Source organism: Syngnathus scovelli, chromosome 16, assembly GCF_024217435.2.
Source record: "Syngnathus scovelli strain Florida chromosome 16, RoL_Ssco_1.2, whole genome shotgun sequence".
Taxonomy (NCBI): Eukaryota; Metazoa; Chordata; class Actinopteri; order Syngnathiformes; family Syngnathidae; genus Syngnathus; species Syngnathus scovelli.
In genome coordinates, this window is record NC_090862.1 from 6996137 (window position 1) to 7017188 (window position 21052).

Below are 21052 nucleotides of genomic sequence, written 5' to 3' on the forward strand. Positions count from 1 at the left end.
AACTGCGAAAAAGTGGCAAATAGCACACACGGAAAGATTTTGACTTCTTGTGTCTGTCTGGGAAAGAGGTGATTCACAGCTTTGGAAAATCAGCAAGAAGCCAACGTCATATATATTCGGTTTCTGCCGAGATGACACATTTACCTGCCAGGAAAATCCACCCAAAACAAGTTAAGGGTGTGAGCGTGTGGATAATGTTTCAATTTCAGTCGCCGCCTTGCTAAGATCTGTGGCCAATATCGCGGCACATTGTTAGCGTCAACATCTATCGAGATTTAGCATCAGACGGCGAGTCTTGTGTGCACTTGTCCACGCAAAGTTGTTTGTGGAATTTTGTTTTGCCGTTTTCCGGAGGCAAATCTCTACCCTCGCATCTGTACTGTCCCCTTTCGCTCTCAATGAAGGGACATTGCGTTTCTCCACTTCCATGTGACCTCATCTGTGTTTGATTTTTTTTGCCTACCCGGCCGGGGTTAGCTTTTGCATGCTTTGATCAGGCCTGCCAGGAATTGGCCTTGTTTATCTTGTTTATCTGATGAGAGCCCCTTGATGGGGAGGGGGGCACACATTTGGCATGCCTTGATGTGGGCCTTGATAGCTGCAGGACACTACGAAGACGCCGTAATAGTCGGAGGTGAAGGCAAGGCGATTGCAGATGTGGCTGCGGGTCTTTCTCAACCTCTTGAAGATGGACATGGAACGGGGAGAACCCCTTTCAAGCCGGATTAGATCTCACAAATCGATGGCCAATTTCAGGTCTGGTCGGCATGCGAGATCTAAGGCGCAGAATTCGCACTGGGTTCCAAATCCAATCAAAAGGTGGACTTCCTTTTCTTGACTAGTTGTGACCGTCGGTTACTAATTTGAAATGCGCTCGACCAACACGGACAGAACTTAAGGACTGACAGTTTTTGGACTTGAAGTTCCACATGACCTCACATTAACGTTCCGAGATAAGGCTCGATTTGTTTTGACGGTCGACAGCACGCTCTGCTGCCCCCTACAGGATTTAAGGGGAACAGCACCTTAACCTGAGCACTCATCACCGTTCAAAAAGTGCAAACTGAAGCCCTAAAGTCTCGAGATTGACAGTTATTAATCGACGGCTGCTAAGTGCAGGAAATGGCACGTAATCACGGATCGCCCCGATCCTCCACTTCCTGCTTTCATTCACTGACACCATGATGGAGCGCTGAGGAAACGGAGCGTCCCGACACTCGCTCCGACTGACCTCGGACCCTCGGAAATGGAAAGCTTCCTCTCCTGCAGAGCAGCTGGACTCCAGGAGGAGGGCCCCATGTTTATTTGTGCACCAGCTCAATTAAGGGCCTGATTACAAAACCTCTCACTGGAATCTTTCACATAGACCAAATTGTCGCATCAGATACGTAAAGCAAGACTTGTAAATGTCGTGAGGTTTGTTTTTTGAAGGCGGAATTTTTAGGAAATAGCGTTTCAGTTGGCGTATTTGTTTGTGTTGTGAACAGCTGGAGATGCACAAGGATGGTCTAACCCGGTGTCAATGCAGATTTGAGCTACTTTGAGAGCATTTCATCTGTTATTTTGTGGTCTCACTCACAAAATTCTTGAAGTCAACAAGTTTACACATGTGACTGCAATATTACTCTGTCCAGGGATGTTTTTGTGGGATGAGTTCTTTGCTCCGTTTTGGATGGACCGGCAAAATTTTGGGCAAGTGGTGGGTTACACTATGGAATGGTTTCATCCAAAGTCAGATGTATTTCTTTGTCAGCGGTCGTCTGAAATCCCACTGGATCCGCTTTTGCGTCTTACTCCTGTTTCCAGTCCATCCTCAAGGCTCGGCCACTTCCATGTTGTTTTTGCAACTGGTGGCTTTCTGTTCAAAGCTGCCATGTGTTTTTTCTCTTAATCACGCGACATTCCGATTGAGTCAATCTTTGACCACCACTTGTGGACTTCAGGATGTTGTTGTTTTTGCGGTGTCATTGTGCAACGACTCGGAGAGACGCGGGAGGACCACCGGGGGCCTTCACCCAATAGGCCAGCCAACGGTTTGCCAATAATAATCACAACTAGACAATGTGAATGCTGGAGAGCTGATCTGAATTGCTGTGGAATGCGTTGAAATAAGTTGAGAAACTGTCTCTGTTCAATTGGAAATAAGCTTTCAATGTTACCTCTAATAATAGCGCTATGTTAGCATCTGATGCTAGCATGAACATTCGTTTACCACTCATATTTTTTGCCTGGCCTGCTTTACCTGGAATCTTCCAACATGTTGCTATTCGCTGTCAAGTCGTCTGGCGACCAAGCTAGCTCCAATCCCGAATCTTTGTCGCCACCACCAACGACTCAACGATTCAAACGCAATTGTATGGCTAACCTAACTGTTATGATGGCGATGCCATGCACTTAATTACAAGGATCACCGTGCTTCCTCCAAGACAGCCGGTGCCGAAGAGCTGGTACTTTGTGGCAGTGAGGCCAGACTCTCGACGAGGGTTCGAAAGGGAGCGGGGTTGCGGGTGGGGGGAGCTTTCGGGGGGCGTCGAGATGAAAGACTCCAGTAGGTGGAGGATGGATCTCGCTTGTTAACATATCGGAGCTTCAAGGGCGTCCAGTGAGATCAAAGAGTCCAAAAAAAGCATGACCGCAATCCATCAAGCTCCCCGATGAGGAAGTGAGAGAGGCTTTCACTGTCCCCCTAATGGGCTTTGATGATGAGCCACAAAGAGAGCATCATAATGGGCCTCATACAAAGTCTAATGTGGCTTTATTGTTTGTCATTAAACAGCTTCCCTCCCACCACCATCTTTTGTGTATTCACTAAATCAGAGGTTCTCAGGGACCCTCGCCGGGGAGAACCTCGTAATCTTAACACCAATTAAACATAACCGCCGTGCACTTAAACGCCAATGTGACATAATTTTGCGACCGATTCAATCTAAATACAGAGCAGGGCGTCTCCGTAAAGAAAAGTTCTGTACTCAACACTTTGCTCACCTCTTGCTAAATGTTGATGAATGTCCGGTTGTATTTTGTCCGGTACACAGCAGCAGCAGGGGTGCCGTTGTGAGCATCTTTCGTCCTTTTCTCTCGGCTTTATTTTGCTGTTTTTTTTTTTTTTTTGTCGTCCCCCCCGCCTTTTTGCTTTACTCTTTGATGTGGTTGCCCGGGTGCCGCCAGACAAAAGAGCTTCCATCAGCTGGATGTAAGGGATTGTTGGTGGCAGGGGGTTAAGGCAAGGTGGAACAAGGGAGTGAATAAAGAATCAAAGTAAGTACGATGGGCTTTGGAGGTGGAGGACTCCATGTGAAGCATCAAGCCCACTAGGAGGCTCACAGTTGTCATGACTTCTTTTTTCTTCTTTGTACTGCACGTCATTGTGCCGCCGATGTCTATTTGTGGCCACTCCCTGTTCTCATTACGGTGGGAAGGCCCCCCCCTGGAAGAAAAAAAAGAAAACAGTGCTGTGATTGGGAGTTCAAACTAAATTTTGAGTGGGAACAGGTCGCGAGTTCAAGCCATCGTGTGTGATATATAAAAAAAACTTTCATTAGGTTTTTAATTAAAAAATAACTAATAAATTAATTATTACAATTTTAAAATAATTTTAAAATATTTAAGTTTTTGATACAGCAACATCCCCTCTTATGAGGGGTGTGCGCACTTTTGCAACCCCATTATCTCTTAATTTATCTGCATTTCTCTCAAAAATATTTCTTTAGAGGAAGAAGAATAACAGGTGTACGCTTCTTAAAGGTTTTATGATGGTGACAGTTTGACGCTAGAATGAATTCCTTGACTGCACGCTCTTTGGAGTGAGGAAAAGGACACAGCGAGGGCTCCTGAGCCTTTTGGTGGTGCCGACCCAGCGGCCTCATTAAGGCTGACAACATCCCCCTCAGCCTGGCCTCCATTGTCAGGCCAGTTTAATGCTAAATGGCAATTAAAGGCGTCGTCAAGGCGCAGGTATTTTTTACGGGATGTTTTTTCTTTGACGTCTTAGGATAAAAAGCGTAGCGGACATTGGGGGTGTTGACTTTTTATTCCAAGGGCCGCTTCTTCAAATAAAAAAGTTGCACACTCAGCTGTGGATTGAACAAAACGATCAAACGTGCAAATACAAAAGAACGCTCGCAAGGAGCTGCTGTAAGCCACAACTCACACCCAGACGCTCACACGCCGACTAACACGACAACCCTCCAAAAACAACGGCTTCGATCCTTTGATTTTTTATTTTTTTTTCCCTTCTCTTCTCATGTTCCTCATCCTGTTTTGGAGTCGAGTGTCCGTTGTTGAACTCCATCCCACGTGTTTATACTGCGTGTACGTTAATCACAAGCATGTACACGCATGTATTTATTTGCTCGTGTGCAGTCACGGCTGGAAGCCGCACGCTCTGCACATGCCGGAGGGGCCCGAACTGTGTAAGCAAGAAAACACGTTGGACTTTGAGCGCTCGTTGCACACATGGATGAGAATCGGCGTAAACAGCGTGCGAGTGGGGATGCCGTGTGGAGGGATACGACGGCAACGCTGATTGGACGATGTGTTTACGCGGACGCGACAGCTCGTCTTAACACAGCTGCTTTGCGGGGACGCCCGCGGTATTTCAAAGGGCCAGGCCATGTTGGCCGCTGGATCAATATGAAATTCCACGAAACTGAACAAAATTTGATCTTAACTTTAAATGTATATCAGCATCTTCTGATGAATTATTCGGGTTGTTTTGACCCCTTGGCCACCCCCCGAGGAAAAACATCCTAACTCCGCCAGTGCCCTGGAGTGATTTCAAAGAACGACAAGACTGCAGTCGTCCTGTACGCCGCGACATGGTGTCAATGATCGGCCGCTTCGCCGAGGTCTCCATCCCTTTCCCAAGACTTCAAATTGGTGTTTGAGAATATCTTTCGTTCTTCACATGTCCTGAGTGTTGTTGTTAGTCACCTAAATGTTGAACAGAGGCTGTGATTTACCGAAGTCAAATTCCTTGTTTGGCACGCTCAAACATGGCGAATAAAAAACTCTTGAATCTTGAAAAGGAAGTCAGACAGTCGAACGCCCCAGTGCTACGAAGCGCTCCAAAATCCCGACTGCGGCGATATAAGATACTCCAGCGGTTTGTTCAGCTGGAGATGCGCAAGCGGGAAAAGGACTCGATGGCTACCGATGGCTTTGTTTTGACATGGGTGTGGATCATCTGATCTTCCTTTTTCATATTGTGGCCGCATTTGTTTAAGCTGCCGGAAAAGGCGGCTGCTCTCAGCAAATGTGAGCTTTCATAACCTTTGCAAGCAAAGTGCACCGTCCGTTCAAGAAGAGGCCCTTTACCTTCAACGTGGCCTTTTGAGTGACTGGGTCACGTCATTTTTTTATGACTGTAGAATATCTGGGGGATTTTAAAGTTTGAATTTGAAAATGGTAATGTAAATTTTCAGGAAACTGATTTCTTAGCGCACATATTCTTTGCCTTCTCTTTATCTTTTTGTTATAGTAGGTGTGAAAGTCTTCTTTGTTTGCTGTGTTTTATTTTATTTACAAGTAGAATTATTTATTAGAATGAGAATTAGAGTTAGAAAATATAAGCATATAGTAGAGAGTGTTACTTTTCTCATCTTTTTGTATGTATCGTGTCTTTTTTTTCCTCTTCCATACCTAATCAATCACCACCATGGTAAAAATAACCTCTCAGCTTGCCTATTTTGAAAAAAAAAAGTGACGGGATCAAATGGTAGATTGTGGAATTTTGCGGCCACCAAACAATGAGTTGAGAAGGAGAACTAATTGGAGAAGATGTGTTTCCACTTAAAAGCAGGGGGGGCAGCCGGGATGGCAGCACGCTATGTTAATAACGAACTTGGCAGCGTTCAACTCGCATCAGTAAAAACATTCTTCTTGTGATTGTTTGTGGTTTCCTCGTTCGCCACGTTTTGTCATCGGAACTATCAAACGAAAGCTTGCCGCGCGTTTTATTTGGGAAGGTTCAGCCAGATGTGAACAATACGCTTGATCTGGAACACTTGACATCCTGTTTCTGCGCACTCCTGACTTATGCCGCCGTGGCTCAGGGAGGAGGTTCCTGTTCCAGTGGCCTGCTTAAACATGACCAAAAAAAAAATTTTTTTTAAAGAAGATTGTACACAGACGTGCTAATTATTTACCAACTAGCAGTTTTGCTGGTTGAAGTTTGCTGTAACAAGTATTGCTCCCATCGACCAATCAGAGGGCAGCAAACTGGTGATGTCATCGAGGGCCAGCGCTCTGTCTATTGCTATCTTGAATAAGTCAAACAAATTCCTGAAACAAAAAATAGAATGAGGTTATGAATGAACGTCATGTTTGAGAAGAGTGTTGAGAAGGCTGCCAGTATTAAAGAACTTGATCTCATCAAAACACCTTTGGGATGAGCTGCAGCCGCACCCTTCACATCTGTGTTTTTTTGTTTTTTTTCCGATGGACAGAAACGAATTCCCAGACATCCCATGAGGCTAAAATCTTTAGATGAGAAGGCCAAAGGAAAAAGAGGGAGAGGAGTCATAAAGGATAAAAGTCCGTTCCTGTGTGAGCTTTGGTGGAGTCACAGGTGAAGAGATTGACCCGTCGAGTCGGGTTGCGTCACCCATCGTCACAAAAGAATACCTATAAATGAATGTTATTTTGTTGCTAACCAAAACAGCAGCCCCAAGTGAGGCAGTTTGTCACGAGTTCAAGTGTTTCTACCGAATATTTTTTTGTTTTGCTTTAAAATCCATGTTCATAATCTGTCTAATAAGAATTTTATATTTTAAAATGTTTTTTTTGCAGAAATTGTCTACTTTTCCCACCCCTCAAAGAAACAGCATGCACTGACCCCGATGGTGTCACCTTACGTACAGCGACACTTTGTCTTAGCCAGGGTGACACATGTGGAGAAACAGGTGCACTTTCAAAGTGTGTACAAGAGCACAAAACTCGCCGCCATTGTCAATTCAGCAGTCGCTACCCGCCTGACTTATTTCAACATGACTCAGCAAAATAGTCAAATTTAGAGTTCCACCAAAACGGAAAAGCAAACGGAGAAGAAAAAAAAAAAGGTCTGCCTGCGTGAATGATTAGCACAAGACGGCCGACAGGAAGCAGTTAAAAGACAAGGACTAAGACTGCATCCTGACCTCTGAACCCTCACATCCTGACCTCTCCCGCTTGAAAGCTGTCCTGTTGACACACCGGGGCTAATTTAGAGTTCCGGCGACGACCCCCTGCCACCGCTGTGAGGACAGACAGTCAACACGTTGGCAAGAAAGAACTCCACACGACTTTGTTTACCTTTGCTACTCTCAACACTTGACACTCCAATTTGTGACTGCGCCCGATAATCTCAATTTGTACTGAAAAGTAATCACCTTTGTTTCCTTTGATTCTTGCTTAGATTAGGCCCGTTGTTGCCTGTGAGGGCTTCACACGTTCCTGATCCAGGTGGACTTCACGCCGTGCCACCTGCAGCCGGCTAATGGTCATTCCTGGCTCTTTTCCAAACCTCGTCAAAGGTGCTCTCTTTCATCGTGACTCTCGGGTTCACGCCTCGGGTTCCTCGTTTTTATTTAGACTGCCACTTGTGACCGGTGGCCTAAAAATAGTGCACCGCTGACCCCTCTGGCCCAAAGTTTGAAGCCTTTTGACGTCACTACCACTCCTTTGATATTTTTAGCACTTTATTTTGGGGAGTTTGTCCGGTTACGTAAGGAGATTACTGTGTTATTGTGCCACCACTCCGAGGAAGGGTGGGCGAATAGCGGCGACGGCTCCAGAAATAAACCAGCCCCGAGGCCTAATTGTGTATCCCTGTCCTCTATTCCAGCGGCATGTCGAGGGGCCCTGACTCGATCATCCGCCTCGCCGGTTCCGGAAGAATCCTTTTCCGCCCCCCCACGGCGAGCACAGCGCCGCACCATCTCCAGCCTCCGACTAACAGCCAAGCGCCACAAGCAGTTAGCATTGATGGAACTGCCAGGTATGTTCTGTTCAGCGAGCTCAAGACCCCTCTGAGGGGGCCCCGGAGGCCTCCGGGTGGCGTCCCTGGTGTACATGTGAAGGCGCCCGGATGTGCATTCTCTCCACGCACGTGAGCTCTCGGGCAGGCGACTGTTGTGGAATGCGCCCTGTGGTGGTGGTGGTGGTGGGGGGGTCTCAGTCGTCTGCCCGGCGCTAATGCATCGCAGCACCCCACAGCACGCACACACACAAGCAGTTGAAGTGATGGACGTGTGGGGCGAAAGCCCCGAGTAGCAATTGGTGTCAAGAAAATATTGTCTCTTGACTATGAGACATAGATGCGAGCCATTTAACTACTTTAAAAGGAACTGTTTTGAAATCAGTTTCAGGAATATTCAAGCTTTTGCCAGGTGCCACAAAATGATGCTAAAGTTTACAATCTGCTCTCCCCTAATTTTAATATCCTTCCTCAGCACCTGGATAGCACTAGAGGGCGCAAAAGTACTACTTTTTTACTGCGCAAGGCATTGGCGCCATCTTGTGGTATGTTAGGGCCGAAATTGCATTGAAACAGTGAATAGACACACTATGCCTGCATATTGTTGTGTGGTTTAGTTGGTGTAGAAAAAACTATATATTTTTTCAATACCCCAACTGTCTTCATGTAATCAACAAAGTCAGCACGATGAGCTTGAGGTTAAGACAGTCGCCCCCCGACCACCGTATACTTAAAAACAGACATTTGTTTTCATCACTTGGGTAGGAATATTCATTAGGCACCTGACAACTATTTGTATACACACACACCATTAAAACTGACATTTTCCATACCATAATGAATGCCTTTTATCGCATGTCAATCACAGAGCTGTGAGTCAAGGATGACATCCTGATGGTGTTGTATCTATGCAAAAGCAGTGCGGTCCGCCAGAAGAGAATCCCGGGGACACGTCATCTCTCGTCAAATCTCCCTCTCTCCAAGAAAGCGTCAAATCTGGCCCGCACTGTGGACACTCCCTTGCATTTAATGTCGCCATCAAGAAAAGTTCGAAGTCGTGACTAGGCGCCCCACCCCGCCCCGCTCCCCCTCTCACTGACTCAAACTGCTTTCGCAGTGGGTTGGCCCGCGCCCGCCGTAAGTGACACTTTGGCGCATCGCGAGTCTCGCCGGCTCACTGAGAGCGTCAGCCGTTATTAACCCGACAAATTAGTGACAGAAAAATTGGCCGTGTGTGCAGGGAGATTGTGAATGTATGCGTGTGGAATTCCACCTTTTGCCCCCCCCTTTCCCTCCGACTCTCTTCCAGATGGACTCCCAAGCTCGTGAGTCACACGAATAAATGGCGTGAGGTGTTTCGCTGACTCACAATGAAGAAAAAAAATCATTAGGAGAATTTCCACTTGGATGAAAGAAGGAACAGCGTCAATCTTTTTTGTTTGGTGTTTATTTACCTTCGCAATGACACCCCGCACATCTTTGGAGCGTGTTCCACCGTGTTTTGTTATGTTCCAGAAAGTCTATGCGTGTGGTCCTCTCTGGTCACGTTTGGCCAAAGCGCACTCGCTCGTTCAACTTTCCCCCAGCGCCAGAGTTCCCCTTTGGCCTTCCCTCCACCTCTAACTAAACATCGCAGGACAGCAAAAGGGAACTTCAAAGTGGCCGGAGGGGGTACTTCTTTTTCTTTTTTCTGGTTCCTGGCACTTGTCATCATCTAAGAGACTGGCTGCTCCCCTTATTACTCTAATTGCTTCCAACTGCTGCGGGAGGCTTTGATGCGGGGCGCCCGCCGAGCATGCTGGGAGCACCTGTTGTTGCGCGGGGGAGCACAGGTGGTGGGGCGCTGTGCCTTGTGTTTTTTTCCCTGCATCACGCACATTGCTCAAAATAAAAACAAGCTAGCAAGGAGCTATTTAATTGCACTTTTGAAAGGGGGGGCCAAAATTACAGTTGGTTGGGGGAGGGGTGCTAGTCATGAAACACTCTGGCACCATCTTGTGGCAGCTAGAAATCCAGCAGCTGGAAAGGAAAAAAACAAGGGAAAGTGTATGCCAGTGAGTATAAAATGCTTGAGGCTACACACCAGCTGAGGCAGGATCTTCTCAAAATGCTCGATGTCCACTCGGTCGCAGTCGTCACATTCGGCTTGTTTCTGAGAACGCACGGCTGCCTCTGACAACCGCAATAACATGAATATGTCATCGTCTATTCTTAAGTAGTAGTATTTGTGTAATGGCAACCTTTACCTTCGACAAATATTTTCAGCATCTCCGCCATAAGCAGTGTGGCCTCTTGGCTTACTGCAATATAAGTATAAAGAAAAAAGCTGAAAAGTTGAGCTAAGGAATTAAAAGCACTTAAAAAAAAAACAGCGAGCACTAAGAATTTACTTACATCTAGTTTTGTCTTCCTTGAAGAAGCTGGACAGAAGTTTGGCCACCGTCTCCTGTTGGTGAAGCAGGAAAAATTGGGGTAAAGTAATATTATGTAAAAATGCCGTTTATCTCACTCACTGTGCAGTAATGTTTTACAAACCTATCTACAGTATCCATAGCCCCCTCTTGTGGACGAATACGTCATTAACTACCAGACTCCATACGAAAATAAGAAGTTACCACTCTCTCGGTGTACTGCATCAACAACTAGCTCATAATGCGAGAAACTCGTTTCATATATTAATATTATGTACATCCTGTTCATTCGGCGTTGGCACATATACACTCACGTCACGTTTAGACATCACTTTTATCGTTAAAATGATAAGCGGTGCAGTAAAAAAACGTGTTTTTCTACTCCATGAAACGCTGTGACATCAGTTTATAGTATTGCCACTTATTAACAAGTTTAAAAAATCATGCTGAACATGCAACGAGCAAAATAATAAGACAACTGTTACCTTCTTAAACGTAACTTCATTGTCGCTTTCCGCCATGTTGTTGACGTTTGAGAAGAACTTGGCGCTCAGCGATTTGATTGGACAGTGGGATATACGTCATCAATAAGCTCTCCGTATGAAGCTATTGTTGTCGTGTTTCCGAGGGTCTTTGAACGTCTCAAAGAAAGGGGCGGGTTTACTAAAGTTTTCAGGAAGCAGTTTAACGTCCCAAAGAGAAAGTTTTTCCGGCTTACTTTTCCAACTTTTTTGTCGTTCTTGTTAGAAATTTAAAAAAGACAAAAGATATGCAAAGCAACGTTTATGGAGCCCCGCTGGCCGGTGGCACGTTCGACTTCGAGGGTTTTATAAAAAAGCCTCAAACGATTCTGAGATTCCTGAGTTGGGTGAGTGAGGGAACGGAAACGTTCGTTGGTTAGCTTGGTTAGCTGACGACAGCTGCTACAGCCGATCGCAAACTTTTTGACTAATTGTAATAAGTTAGACACGCTGATGACTGGGTTTGTTGTAGGTCAAAATTAAAACACCAACTATTAGTCAGAGGAAGAGGTTCGCTAAAGCTGTAGTTGGCATATCTTGTGCTGTGTTACGTCATTGCGTCAGTGACATTTTGTTTGTTTTTGATAGCATGTAGCATCTGAAATGCTTTTCAATGCTCGCTCACAATCCCGGAAGTGGGGCTCAAAATGTTAATATAGGTGTTTTCGTTCATATTAACATTATACTGTGTTACATTCAGTGGTGGTGGCGTGGTTTGACTCAACATGTTTCTTTGTTTGATTATTATTATTATTATTGATTATTCCGAAGTTATTTCGTATTCCCCCCCCCCATGTTACCAGTGTACCACTAGCATAACAATATAACTTTGTTCGATCAATATTAAGAAATTATTCTTAGAACATATAAACTTCTTTAAACTACGCCTAAAACTAGTTATATAATTAAATGTAAATTGTATTTCCTTTCTGCATGGAAGGTGTTAATTATTTTCTTGTACCATTCTGACTTAAATTGTTGTAATATGGTAACTTAATTATCATGACATTACAACTATTCTTAATATTTTCGTAACATTGTATTTTGACTCTACTCTTTATATCACAATTCACTTTCTCCGCTAGGCCTTTGCCATAGTGGTGTTCGCTACCATCACGGCGGAGGGTTATGTCAACTCCTCCACGGAGCCGGAGCCCAAGTGCATATTCAACCAGAGGGAAAGCGCGTGCAGCTACGGTGTGGCCATCGGCGTGCTGGCCTTTTTAGCGTGCATGGCCTTCCTTGTCCTGGACGCCTACTTCCCGCAGATCAGTAACGCCAAGGAGAGGAAGTACATCATCACCGGTGATTTGTTCTTCTCAGGTGAGAGGATGTCTTATATATGTTCAGTTACTGTTGAACTGACTGAATGTGAAAATAGTTGCGTCAACATATTGAGTGAAATCAAACAACTAAAAAAGTCTTTAGTTTATCACCGCTTGGTTCTGTTGCGAAACAGTAGTGCTAATTAACAATAACCACCCCCACTGTTGAGTTCCTCAGCCAAATTTCCAGAGCGAAAAAATGTGGCAGCAGAAACACTTATCATGTCAAAGCCAAACGGTAGAATTGCAATGTTAATACAAAATAGTGATAGTTTAAAGTGAATTTGTTTTATGAAGCACAATATTGTAGGAGAAGAAAAAAATCTATTTTTAAATCTATTATGATGTTGCAGCGGCTTGGACGTTCCTGTGGTTCATCTGCTTCTGCGTCCTGGCCAACCAGTGGTCGTGGACCACCAGCCCTGCCGTGCCAGCTGATGCTGCTCGCGCCATAGTGACCTTCTCTTTCTTCTCCTTTCTCTCCTGGGTGAGCCTCGTGTTGGTCGGCTGACGTTATGATACAAGCCCGACCGTAAGAAGCAACTCTACTTTGTCTCTGTAGGCTCTGCTGGCCTACTTCGCCTACGAGAGGTATCGCCAAGGCTTGAGCGACTTAAACCAGCAGTACACAGACCCCGCTGTGGACCCATCGTACCCCCCAGCCCCTTATGCCACCAGCAGTGGCGCGCCCTCCGGCTACCAGCAGTCCCCGTTCTCCCAAACCCAGGAGGCTCCTGGAGAGTACCAACCACCGCCTTACTGAAAGACTGACCGAAATGTTGGAGGGCGTTTATCTTTGCCAAATTCCCACGTAAGACACGTCCCTGCCCTCCTCTTTTCTCTCAGTAGGACATGCACATGTTCATTATTGTGTCAAATGATTCTGTTTTTTTAATGACTTGCTTCTCTGGGAGGGAAAAGGAGAGCCTCGCTGCTTTCTTGTCTTTGTACCAAAACCACTTGAAGCCCAAATGTGTTGCAGCTTCACAGGAGAGGTTAGGAAAATATCACAAGAATGTCTCCATAAAAAAAAAAAAAAAACTACTGTCATGGTTTCATTTAATTTAATAATCACTTAAGAATGGCTTTTGTGCACTGTGTATGATTCAGTCTATCAATATTTTAATATTGTTTCAATGTAAAAGCTTTGAGAGTATGTTTTTTTTGGGGAGTGGGAGGGGGAGCTTTAAATCAGAGTTTCCAAACCTTGGTTACATTTTCCTGAAGTCTTTTTTTTTTTTTTAGGTATTAGTACCATGAGGAGAGTAATATGCAGAAATGAGTCTGCCTGCAATGAACCTTCATGTCTTTCTACTTGCCCCTTCACTATGACTTTCTTTTTAAAGAAAAGCGCTTCCTCATGTGTGCATTGTCACTTACACTTAAAATTGTTTTCACTTTAAACACATTCAGGCTTCCAATCTTGAGGTGACATAATGCGGCAGAGTGACTTCCCATCAATTGTTTCGGCCTGTCACTATATGTTGCTAGCGTAGAATTATTTATTTGAAAGAGACAATCATTTTCACGCACTAGAGTGAAATTGGATCATTATTGCCCACACATTGATTTGTCACTGTTCATGTACTTTTATTTTTTTTTCTACACGTAGGTCACCATTAAATGGCAGCAGTTCATCTTGTCAGGCACAGGACAATCACATGAGTAGCACATTACTTATCACATGACCATCTTTTTTGCTTCTTTACGACAGGTTTTGCATTGGAGAAAACGCAAACTCAAGTGCCTTACGCAGTATTCTCTTTGCCAAATAATAAAATAAAACAAAAAAGTTTGTTCCTAACCTTTTGGACTCTCATTTATAACCTTATCTAACAGGATTCAGTGTAGACGTCTGCTCCTTGGGCAAATATTGAACTGGTGGTGGAGGACTGCAAATCTGCAAGGTGAAATCTTGTGGAAAATATAAACTCTAAAATATATTTGTTTTTAAATTTGAGATTAAAAAAAAAAATACAAACTGGAAACACTTTACGTTTCAAAATGGACAGTTGTGATTTTGGAGGGGGCGTGTTGTTTCTGAAAAGCAAATCTATTTCCGAGTGCACCTGAAGGCAGCGTATTCGTCCCATGTCAAGGCAACGCTAGATGACGTCATCAGCCTTGACCAGGAAATTGTGAAAATCTGAGGTGGTGTGTATCGCTCGGATGTGTAAAGAAAACTAAAATAAACAAACGTCGAAAACGATGACCCTGGAGCTCCGAGTGTAGGTGGACGGCGACCTGACGGTGCGAGTGCGAGGTGAGTGCCAAACGACATCTTTATTAGCCTCGTTTGCTCTCGGTGTGTCGGTTCGGGGGGGAATTAGCAATGTAGCTAACTACCCGGATGCTCCCTGTTGATGTGAGCGGCTGTTAAATGTTTGACGACTACCTGAACTCGCTTTGTATTATGTTGGAATAAAGAAAAAGGTCGAACCCATTAAAAACAGAAAGTAAATCCACACTTCGTAGCCAAGTACCTCCATCACAAACAACATATATTTAATATAATAGGTGTTCATCTGAGACGAGGCAAAAGTTTTATTCCCTTAAAGTGTTCTTGACAATTTACTCATGTACCTCAACATATTGACTGTTCTGGTTGCCCATTCACAAGCAGGTTAATAATAAAGGTTTTCATGATGCGTAAGTAGTGTGCAAAGTTTGCCCTCACTCCCCCCTCGCACCTTTGGACCGGGACATGATCCTTTAAGTGTAGTTAAAGTTCAACAGCATGGCATTAGCAGGAGAAGCCAATGCAGGCTGAACGACGGTCTGCTCGGAGGAGACGGGCAGGTAAGCCCCTTTGTAGCAGCACAGAGGCGCTTTTCACGGGGGTCCTTATGGACTGCCATTAGGCCGAGGGGCCCCCCTTGCCGTCAAAGCCTCTTTGACTGCCACGGGTAGAGGTTGCAACACTCAGTGTCGAGAGAAGTCAAATCAGAGGAAGTATGTCTCAAATTAAGGTGGGACTTGCTTTTGCTTTGCCAAAGTTCTAATAATAATTCAATTGAAGTAAGTCACTTGCCAGTTGAGCTTGTTCTTCCTGTTTAACGCGGCACCATAATGCAAGGGTGTGTCCTTTTTTTCTTAAAACAAATGATCCAGAGTGCGAGAAGATGCTTTATTAGCCAGGTCAGCAACCCGCCTGTCAGCCTTGGGGAATCTCGGTTCGGATTACGTTGACTATTGCACCATGAAAATGTTGTTTCTCGTCTGAGCCCCTTGGGCGGCCTCCGTAGGTAAACGCTGTTAGTGTTGACCCTGAGTGAACTGTCAAAGCAACTCGAATTTGATTGAACGTTCAGCTTCAAACAATAGTTTTGTTTAATTCTGACTCGCCTATATAGTTACAAAAGTTCTGACATGTATGTTGATCCTGCGCCAATATTCGCTTGAATCAATGGGCACATTAAAACAAGTTTAGTTACAATATAGCAGGCTAACACTTACTTGACCTTGTTGTTTTCAGGTCGCTCCCGGCCTCCGTCCTCTATGACTGCAACCGCAGCCTACGCCAGAGTGGAGCAGAATGAGCCCATGAACGGCTTGCGCATCTCTGTGGGGGGTCTGCCCATGCTGGCCACCATGGCCAACGCCAGCGACCCCCGCTTCCGCCTCAAATGGCGGCCCATCGTGGCGGCGGCCATCTCGCTGGTCGCCGTGCTGCTGCTCTTCATGCACTTGAACGCTGGCCTGCAACCCCGCGTCTACGCAGACGGCCGCAGGGCGGAGTTCCTGGACCCGCCACGGGGGGCCAGCGGCTACAACGACACCTACCCGCTGAGCCCGGCCGAGCGCACGCCGCATGGCACGCGCTACCGCATCGCCGTCATCGCCGACCTGGACACGAACTCTCGTGAGGAGAATGCGTTGACATGGTTCAGCTACATGCAGCGTGGGCACCTGCTGGTGTCGCAGAGCGGCGACAGCGTGTCGGTGGAGTGGGACGCAGAAAAAACGGTGCTGCAGAGCCACCTGGCCGAGAAGGGGCGGGGCATGGAGTTGTCGGAGCTGGTGGCGTTCAACGGGAAGCTGTACAGCGTGGATGACAGGACGGGCGTGGTCTACCACATCGACGGCGCCAAGGCCGTGCCCTGGGTTATCTTGACGGATGGCGATGGCAGCGTGGCTAAAGGTTGTATTTTAGCAGCTGTGAATTGAACGTCGGTGCGAGTGGTTGTCTGTCGCTATCGGGCACCTTTGTTTCCGATTTTTCCACGAGGCGATACTGTCAACCTACCACACCTCCCCCCGTGTTGGCTTTTATTGTCATTCATTTCTAATAAGGCCCATATTTGATATTTCTTCTGACATCTGGCACCATATTATTCCAATAACTGATTAATCAAAAGCTTATTAAAAAAGAAAAAAAATCTTCATAAAATAACACATCAGCAAGATTGAAATTCTGGATTTATTGATTACACTTACACTTTTTTTGCAGAATGTTAACGTCCATTCTCCGGTAGGTTTCAAAGCCGAGTGGCTGGCGGTGAAGGACGAGCACCTGTACGTGGGAGGCCTGGGCAAGGAATGGACCACCACTTCGGGCGAGTTCGTCAACGACAATCCAGAGTGGGTCAAGGTAGTCGGCTTCCGCGGGGACGTCGAGCACAAGAACTGGGTCCCCGTGTACAAGTCGCTCAAGGCGGCAGCAGGAATCCAACCTCCAGGTCAGAAATTGCAAAAGGAAGGGGAAAAAAATGTTGTTTTATTATCATTATAATATGATATACATTTTTAAAAACAATAATTGGGAAATAATATTCATGATCAACACCCCTCCGCAGGTTACCTCATTCACGAGTCGGCAGCGTGGAGCGACACGCTACAGCGCTGGTTCTTCCTACCGCGCCGCGCAAGCACCGAGCGCTACGAGGAGACTGCGGACGAGCGGCGTGGCACCAACCTGGTGCTGAGCTGCTCGCCGGACTTCACCGACGTGACGGTGAGCCGGGCGGGCCCGCTGGACATCACGCACGGCTTCTCCTCGTTCAAGTTTGTGCCCAACACGGACGACCAGATCATCCTGGCGCTCAAGTCGGAGGAAGACGCAGGCAAGATCGCCACGTATATCGTGGCGTTCACGCTGGACGGACGCATTCTCCTCCCTGAGACTAAGATCGGGGACGTCAAATACGAAGGCCTGGAGTTCATCTAAAACTGTTCCGCGTTTGTTCGAGATTCGGTTGTCAGTACAAAAATGAAATCCGGCCTGTTTTCAACTCTGGAATCAATGAAGAGACCGCTGCCAAATCATCCTTTTCTGAACATTTTCGTCTCATTTCACAACTCCCAAATATGAAGGTCATTGCGTTGAGCATTTATTTGTAGGAAAAATGTGAAATTCAAATTTGTGCTGACTGGCATTTTTCTTCCAGAGCTGTATAGCACCACTTTTTTAAAGTAACGCCTGAAGTTTTTTTTCCCCATTCATTGTTCGCAGAACACAAAAACTCAAACAAATTCTAAATTGCTGTAAATATATTTATTAATAATTTTCGTGGAATTTCAGAGGTTGTTTAACGTAACTTCAGCCCTTATTTTAGGAAGGTGGTGATAATTTTAATCACTACAAAAATATCACATTTAAAAAAAAAAAATCAGTCAGCCACTCATTCATTTTGTGATTGCTGTTTGAAAATGGAAAGAAGGAACAAGGTTCCGTGTTTCCGTGCCGTGTATCCGGTCACTCAACACGGAAGCGACAGTCACTCTCCCCATCGCTGCTGTCGTCATGCCCGACGCAGCCTTTCACCATAAAGCAGCAGCAGCTTGGCATCTCGTAGCAATGGCGGAAGATCTCCGCTCTGTCTTCCGTTGAGAATGAATGTACTGCACAATAAGACCATTTATTCGACTGTTTAGTTCTCCTCCAGCACATACTATCCAGTCTTTGCTCCGACATTAAAAGTCATCACTCTGGACACACCATTGCAATGCATTCACAAGCTCTTTTGTCCTCCTCTTGATTGTCCAATAACACTTTGCTGAAGTTAGCTCAGTGTACATGTACAGTTCCCAGAAAGATGTCCGCCAAAACTGCAGTATTGTCACCAAATGTAAAAATACACTTTTTTCTGTTTGTATTTTGTCAAATTAGGAGAGCCTCTTGTGCCAGGCACATGCCGCCGTTGCTTCTCCTGTTGCAAGTATTGAGCAGATTGATGCCACATGCCGCCAAGTCGGCTGCTGTGTAAATTGAATCAAAATCCTCGTTGGCGTCCTTGAACAGCTGGAAAAACCAAATGCATCTAACTCAATTCGTGTTCAATTTGCACGCATGAAGTCTTACCTCAATCTCTTGGATGTTATACTTTTTATAGTGGTGGTAGTATCACCACTCATAAAAACTTCTTAGACTTAAAAAAAAACTTCTTAAGCGCGGTCACTTTGATGGCTGAAAGACGTAGTTTTTGTGGATTTACTTTAAAAACAATAAGGGGCATCTAGAAATTCGTTTTGAACAGACCATCAGGACCTTGTAGATACTCCCACCCAACATTGAGTACTATATGTATTAATTATTCTCTTACACATTCGCCAAGGAGGCCAGTTCCCGCAATGCGGTTGTTCCACATTCCACCAGCAGATGTTAGCATTTCGCCATATGCTTGACATCTGCTCGTCTTTCTCCCCGCGGCACAACCTGATGCAACTGGTTCCGCCTTGAAAATAACCCGCCCTCTATTAATCATTTCCGACGGTGCGATTGGTTGGTTACGTCACACGTGAAGAAAGTGTGCGTGGTGATTGGTTCCCACATCCGTCTGTCAAATAATACGCCCCCCAGGTATAATTGACAACAAGGCGGGCGAGAGCGACGTTGAAACAAGTTCTTTCTCGGAGTTATTCTTCTTTATATCCGTAAGTTTTTCTATTTGTTATAATGTACTTCGGTGCAGCTGGTGTCAGTGTTTTAAAAGCTTAGGTTCACTTTGGTTGAAACTTTATTATTATTTTGTTTACAATGATGTCGCAACTTCCCTCATAATGTTTCTGTCGCTGTCATTGGTGTTTATCAAGGGTGACCAGCCTCTAATTTTCACCAATGCCAATAGAGGTTCGCTGTACTATTGTTGGTCTAAATATTCTAAGCTCAAGTATCCTTAGTGTCCATTTGGCAGGTAAGATGAGTGTGGGCTTTATAGGAGCAGGCCAGGTGGCTCACGCACTGGTGCGAGGCTTCACAGCAGCAGGTATGTTTGACTTCCAACATTCATTCCTTCATGTTGTTGATTAATTTGTGATCTGATCAATGAACATGTTCAGGTGTAATCGCCGCCCACAGAATCACAGCCAGCTCTCCGGAAACAGATCTCCCTACTGTCCAAGGACTCCGGGTGGGTTCAACTTTTAAAAATTTGAAAGTTAACCACTTCTTCTTAATGTGGTTAGTAAGTCAGTGACAATATACGTGCAGAAACTAGGGGTGTATTTCACGACAAGCAACAAAGAGACGGTGACCAAGAGCGACGTCCTCTTCCTGGCAGTGAAGCCCCACATCATTCCCTTCGTGTTGGACGAGATTGGACCAAGCATCGAACCTCGCCACCTTATTGTTTCCTGCGCTGCTGGTGTCACAATCAGCTCCATCGAAAAGGCGAGACAATCATCCATCTACTATAGCGCTTTTCCTCCTGGATCTGTTGTCAGCCACTCGCAGTTTTGTGACCAGTGTATGCTTTTGCAGAAGCTGCTGCAGTATCATGCCGCTCCGAAGGTAATGCGTTGCATGACCAACACGCCAGTGGTTGTGCGTGAAGGGGCTACTGTGTACGCCACGGGTACCCATGCAGAGGTGGAGGATGGAAAGCTGCTAGAGCAGCTCATGGCCAGCGTGGGTTACTGCACAGAGGTGGAGGAGGACCTCATTGATGCCGTTACAGGCCTGAGTGGAAGCGGACCTGCTTACGTGAGTCGCTTATTTCATAATTTTGACATTGCTTGTATGTGAATGGGTAGATCGATGCATTTGTAAGATGTGTGTGAATGAACTAGACCTGGATATACCCATGGCGATCTTGCAGGCTTTCACTGCTGTGGAGGCCCTCGCTGACGGCGGCGTGAAGATGGGCCTGCCCAGGAGACTCGCTGTACGTCTCGGCGCTCACGCCCTGTTGGTATGAACCTTGGACCTTGCGTGTTATCATGCGTTAATAAAAATGCGGTGAAGACATGTACCATATAACTCGTTTCGAAGCACCTCTAAGTCATTTGTATAAAGACCAATCCTGTTATACTGACCTATGAATGGCCACTCTATCTTCCTTCTTCAACATAAACGCCTCTCCCTTAATCTAACTCTTTTTGTGTCTTTGACAGGGCGCCGCTCGGATGTTACTAGACTCGGAGCAGCACCCCGGGCAGCTCAAGGACAACGTGTGCTCACCGGGGGGCGCCACCATCCACGCCCTCCACGTCATGGAAAGCGGCGGCTTCCGCAGCCTTCTCATCAACGCCGTTGAGGCCTCCTGTATTCGAACCAAGTAACCGCAGCAACGTTACCAATGTCATGCGGGTTATCTGGTATTTGTGCAAGAATTTTACTTGAAGCATTGCCTGCACTTGTTTTTTTTTTTTCCCTCAAAAGGGAACTACAGTTCTTGGCCGACCAAGAGAGAATATCACCAGCTGCCATTAAGAAGACAACCCTCGACAAAGTGATGCAGCAGCCAGGAGTGACCGTGGAGGCCGTGGGCGTGCGATCACGTGGGATAAGCATCTTCAACCACAACAATCCAAGAACAAAGAAAAGTTGATTAGGCTCCAAGAGAAATAACACAAGTTGGCATTCCTTTCTCTTTGTTTTATTTTAACATTTCAGAAAAGTAC

The 21052-nt window shown here is 45.7% G+C and overlaps 4 protein-coding genes across 6 annotated transcripts; 3 read left to right on the top strand and 1 right to left on the bottom strand.

Annotated features, from left to right (window-relative positions):
- Positions 1-9853: 9853 nt before the first annotated feature.
- On the bottom strand, positions 9854-10980 carry cenpx (centromere protein X). Its single transcript, XM_049745784.2, has 5 exons — positions 10851-10980; positions 10349-10400; positions 10201-10254; positions 10038-10126; positions 9854-9973 (listed from the first exon to the last, which is right to left on the bottom strand). Exons 1-5 carry the CDS (start codon positions 10884-10886, stop codon positions 9959-9961), a joined length of 246 nt encoding a protein of 81 aa, XP_049601741.1. The 5' UTR covers positions 10887-10980; the 3' UTR covers positions 9854-9958.
- Positions 10981-10997: 17 nt separating this feature from the next.
- On the top strand, positions 10998-14015 carry syngr2a (synaptogyrin 2a). Its single transcript, XM_049745781.2, has 4 exons — positions 10998-11233; positions 11972-12209; positions 12565-12698; positions 12774-14015. Exons 1-4 carry the CDS (start codon positions 11135-11137, stop codon positions 12972-12974), a joined length of 672 nt encoding a protein of 223 aa, XP_049601738.1. The 5' UTR covers positions 10998-11134; the 3' UTR covers positions 12975-14015.
- A 293-nt stretch (positions 14016-14308) lies between these two features.
- Positions 14309-18153, top strand: cant1a (calcium activated nucleotidase 1a). Of its 2 annotated transcripts, none has more exons than XM_049745772.1 (4): positions 14309-14474; positions 15687-16352; positions 16687-16890; positions 17008-18153. In XM_049745772.1, exons 2-4 carry the CDS (start codon positions 15710-15712, stop codon positions 17376-17378), a joined length of 1218 nt encoding a protein of 405 aa, XP_049601729.1. In that variant the 5' UTR covers positions 14309-14474; positions 15687-15709; the 3' UTR covers positions 17379-18153. The 2 variants fall into 2 exon arrangements, with proteins under 2 accessions (XP_049601729.1, XP_049601730.1); XM_049745773.2 differs by lacking the exon at positions 14309-14474 and adding an exon at positions 15317-15456.
- Positions 18154-18940: 787 nt separating this feature from the next.
- Positions 18941-21014, top strand: LOC125984008 (pyrroline-5-carboxylate reductase 1, mitochondrial-like). 2 transcript variants are annotated; one of them, XM_049745776.1, is made up of 8 exons: positions 18941-19084; positions 19331-19416; positions 19490-19560; positions 19641-19820; positions 19911-20132; positions 20248-20340; positions 20543-20706; positions 20811-21014. In XM_049745776.1, exons 2-8 carry the CDS (start codon positions 19350-19352, stop codon positions 20977-20979), a joined length of 966 nt encoding a protein of 321 aa, XP_049601733.1. In that variant the 5' UTR covers positions 18941-19084; positions 19331-19349; the 3' UTR covers positions 20980-21014. The 2 variants fall into 2 exon arrangements, with proteins under 2 accessions (XP_049601733.1, XP_049601734.1); XM_049745777.2 differs by having other exon boundaries at positions 18974-19084; positions 19345-19416.
- Positions 21015-21052: the final 38 nt, after the last annotated feature.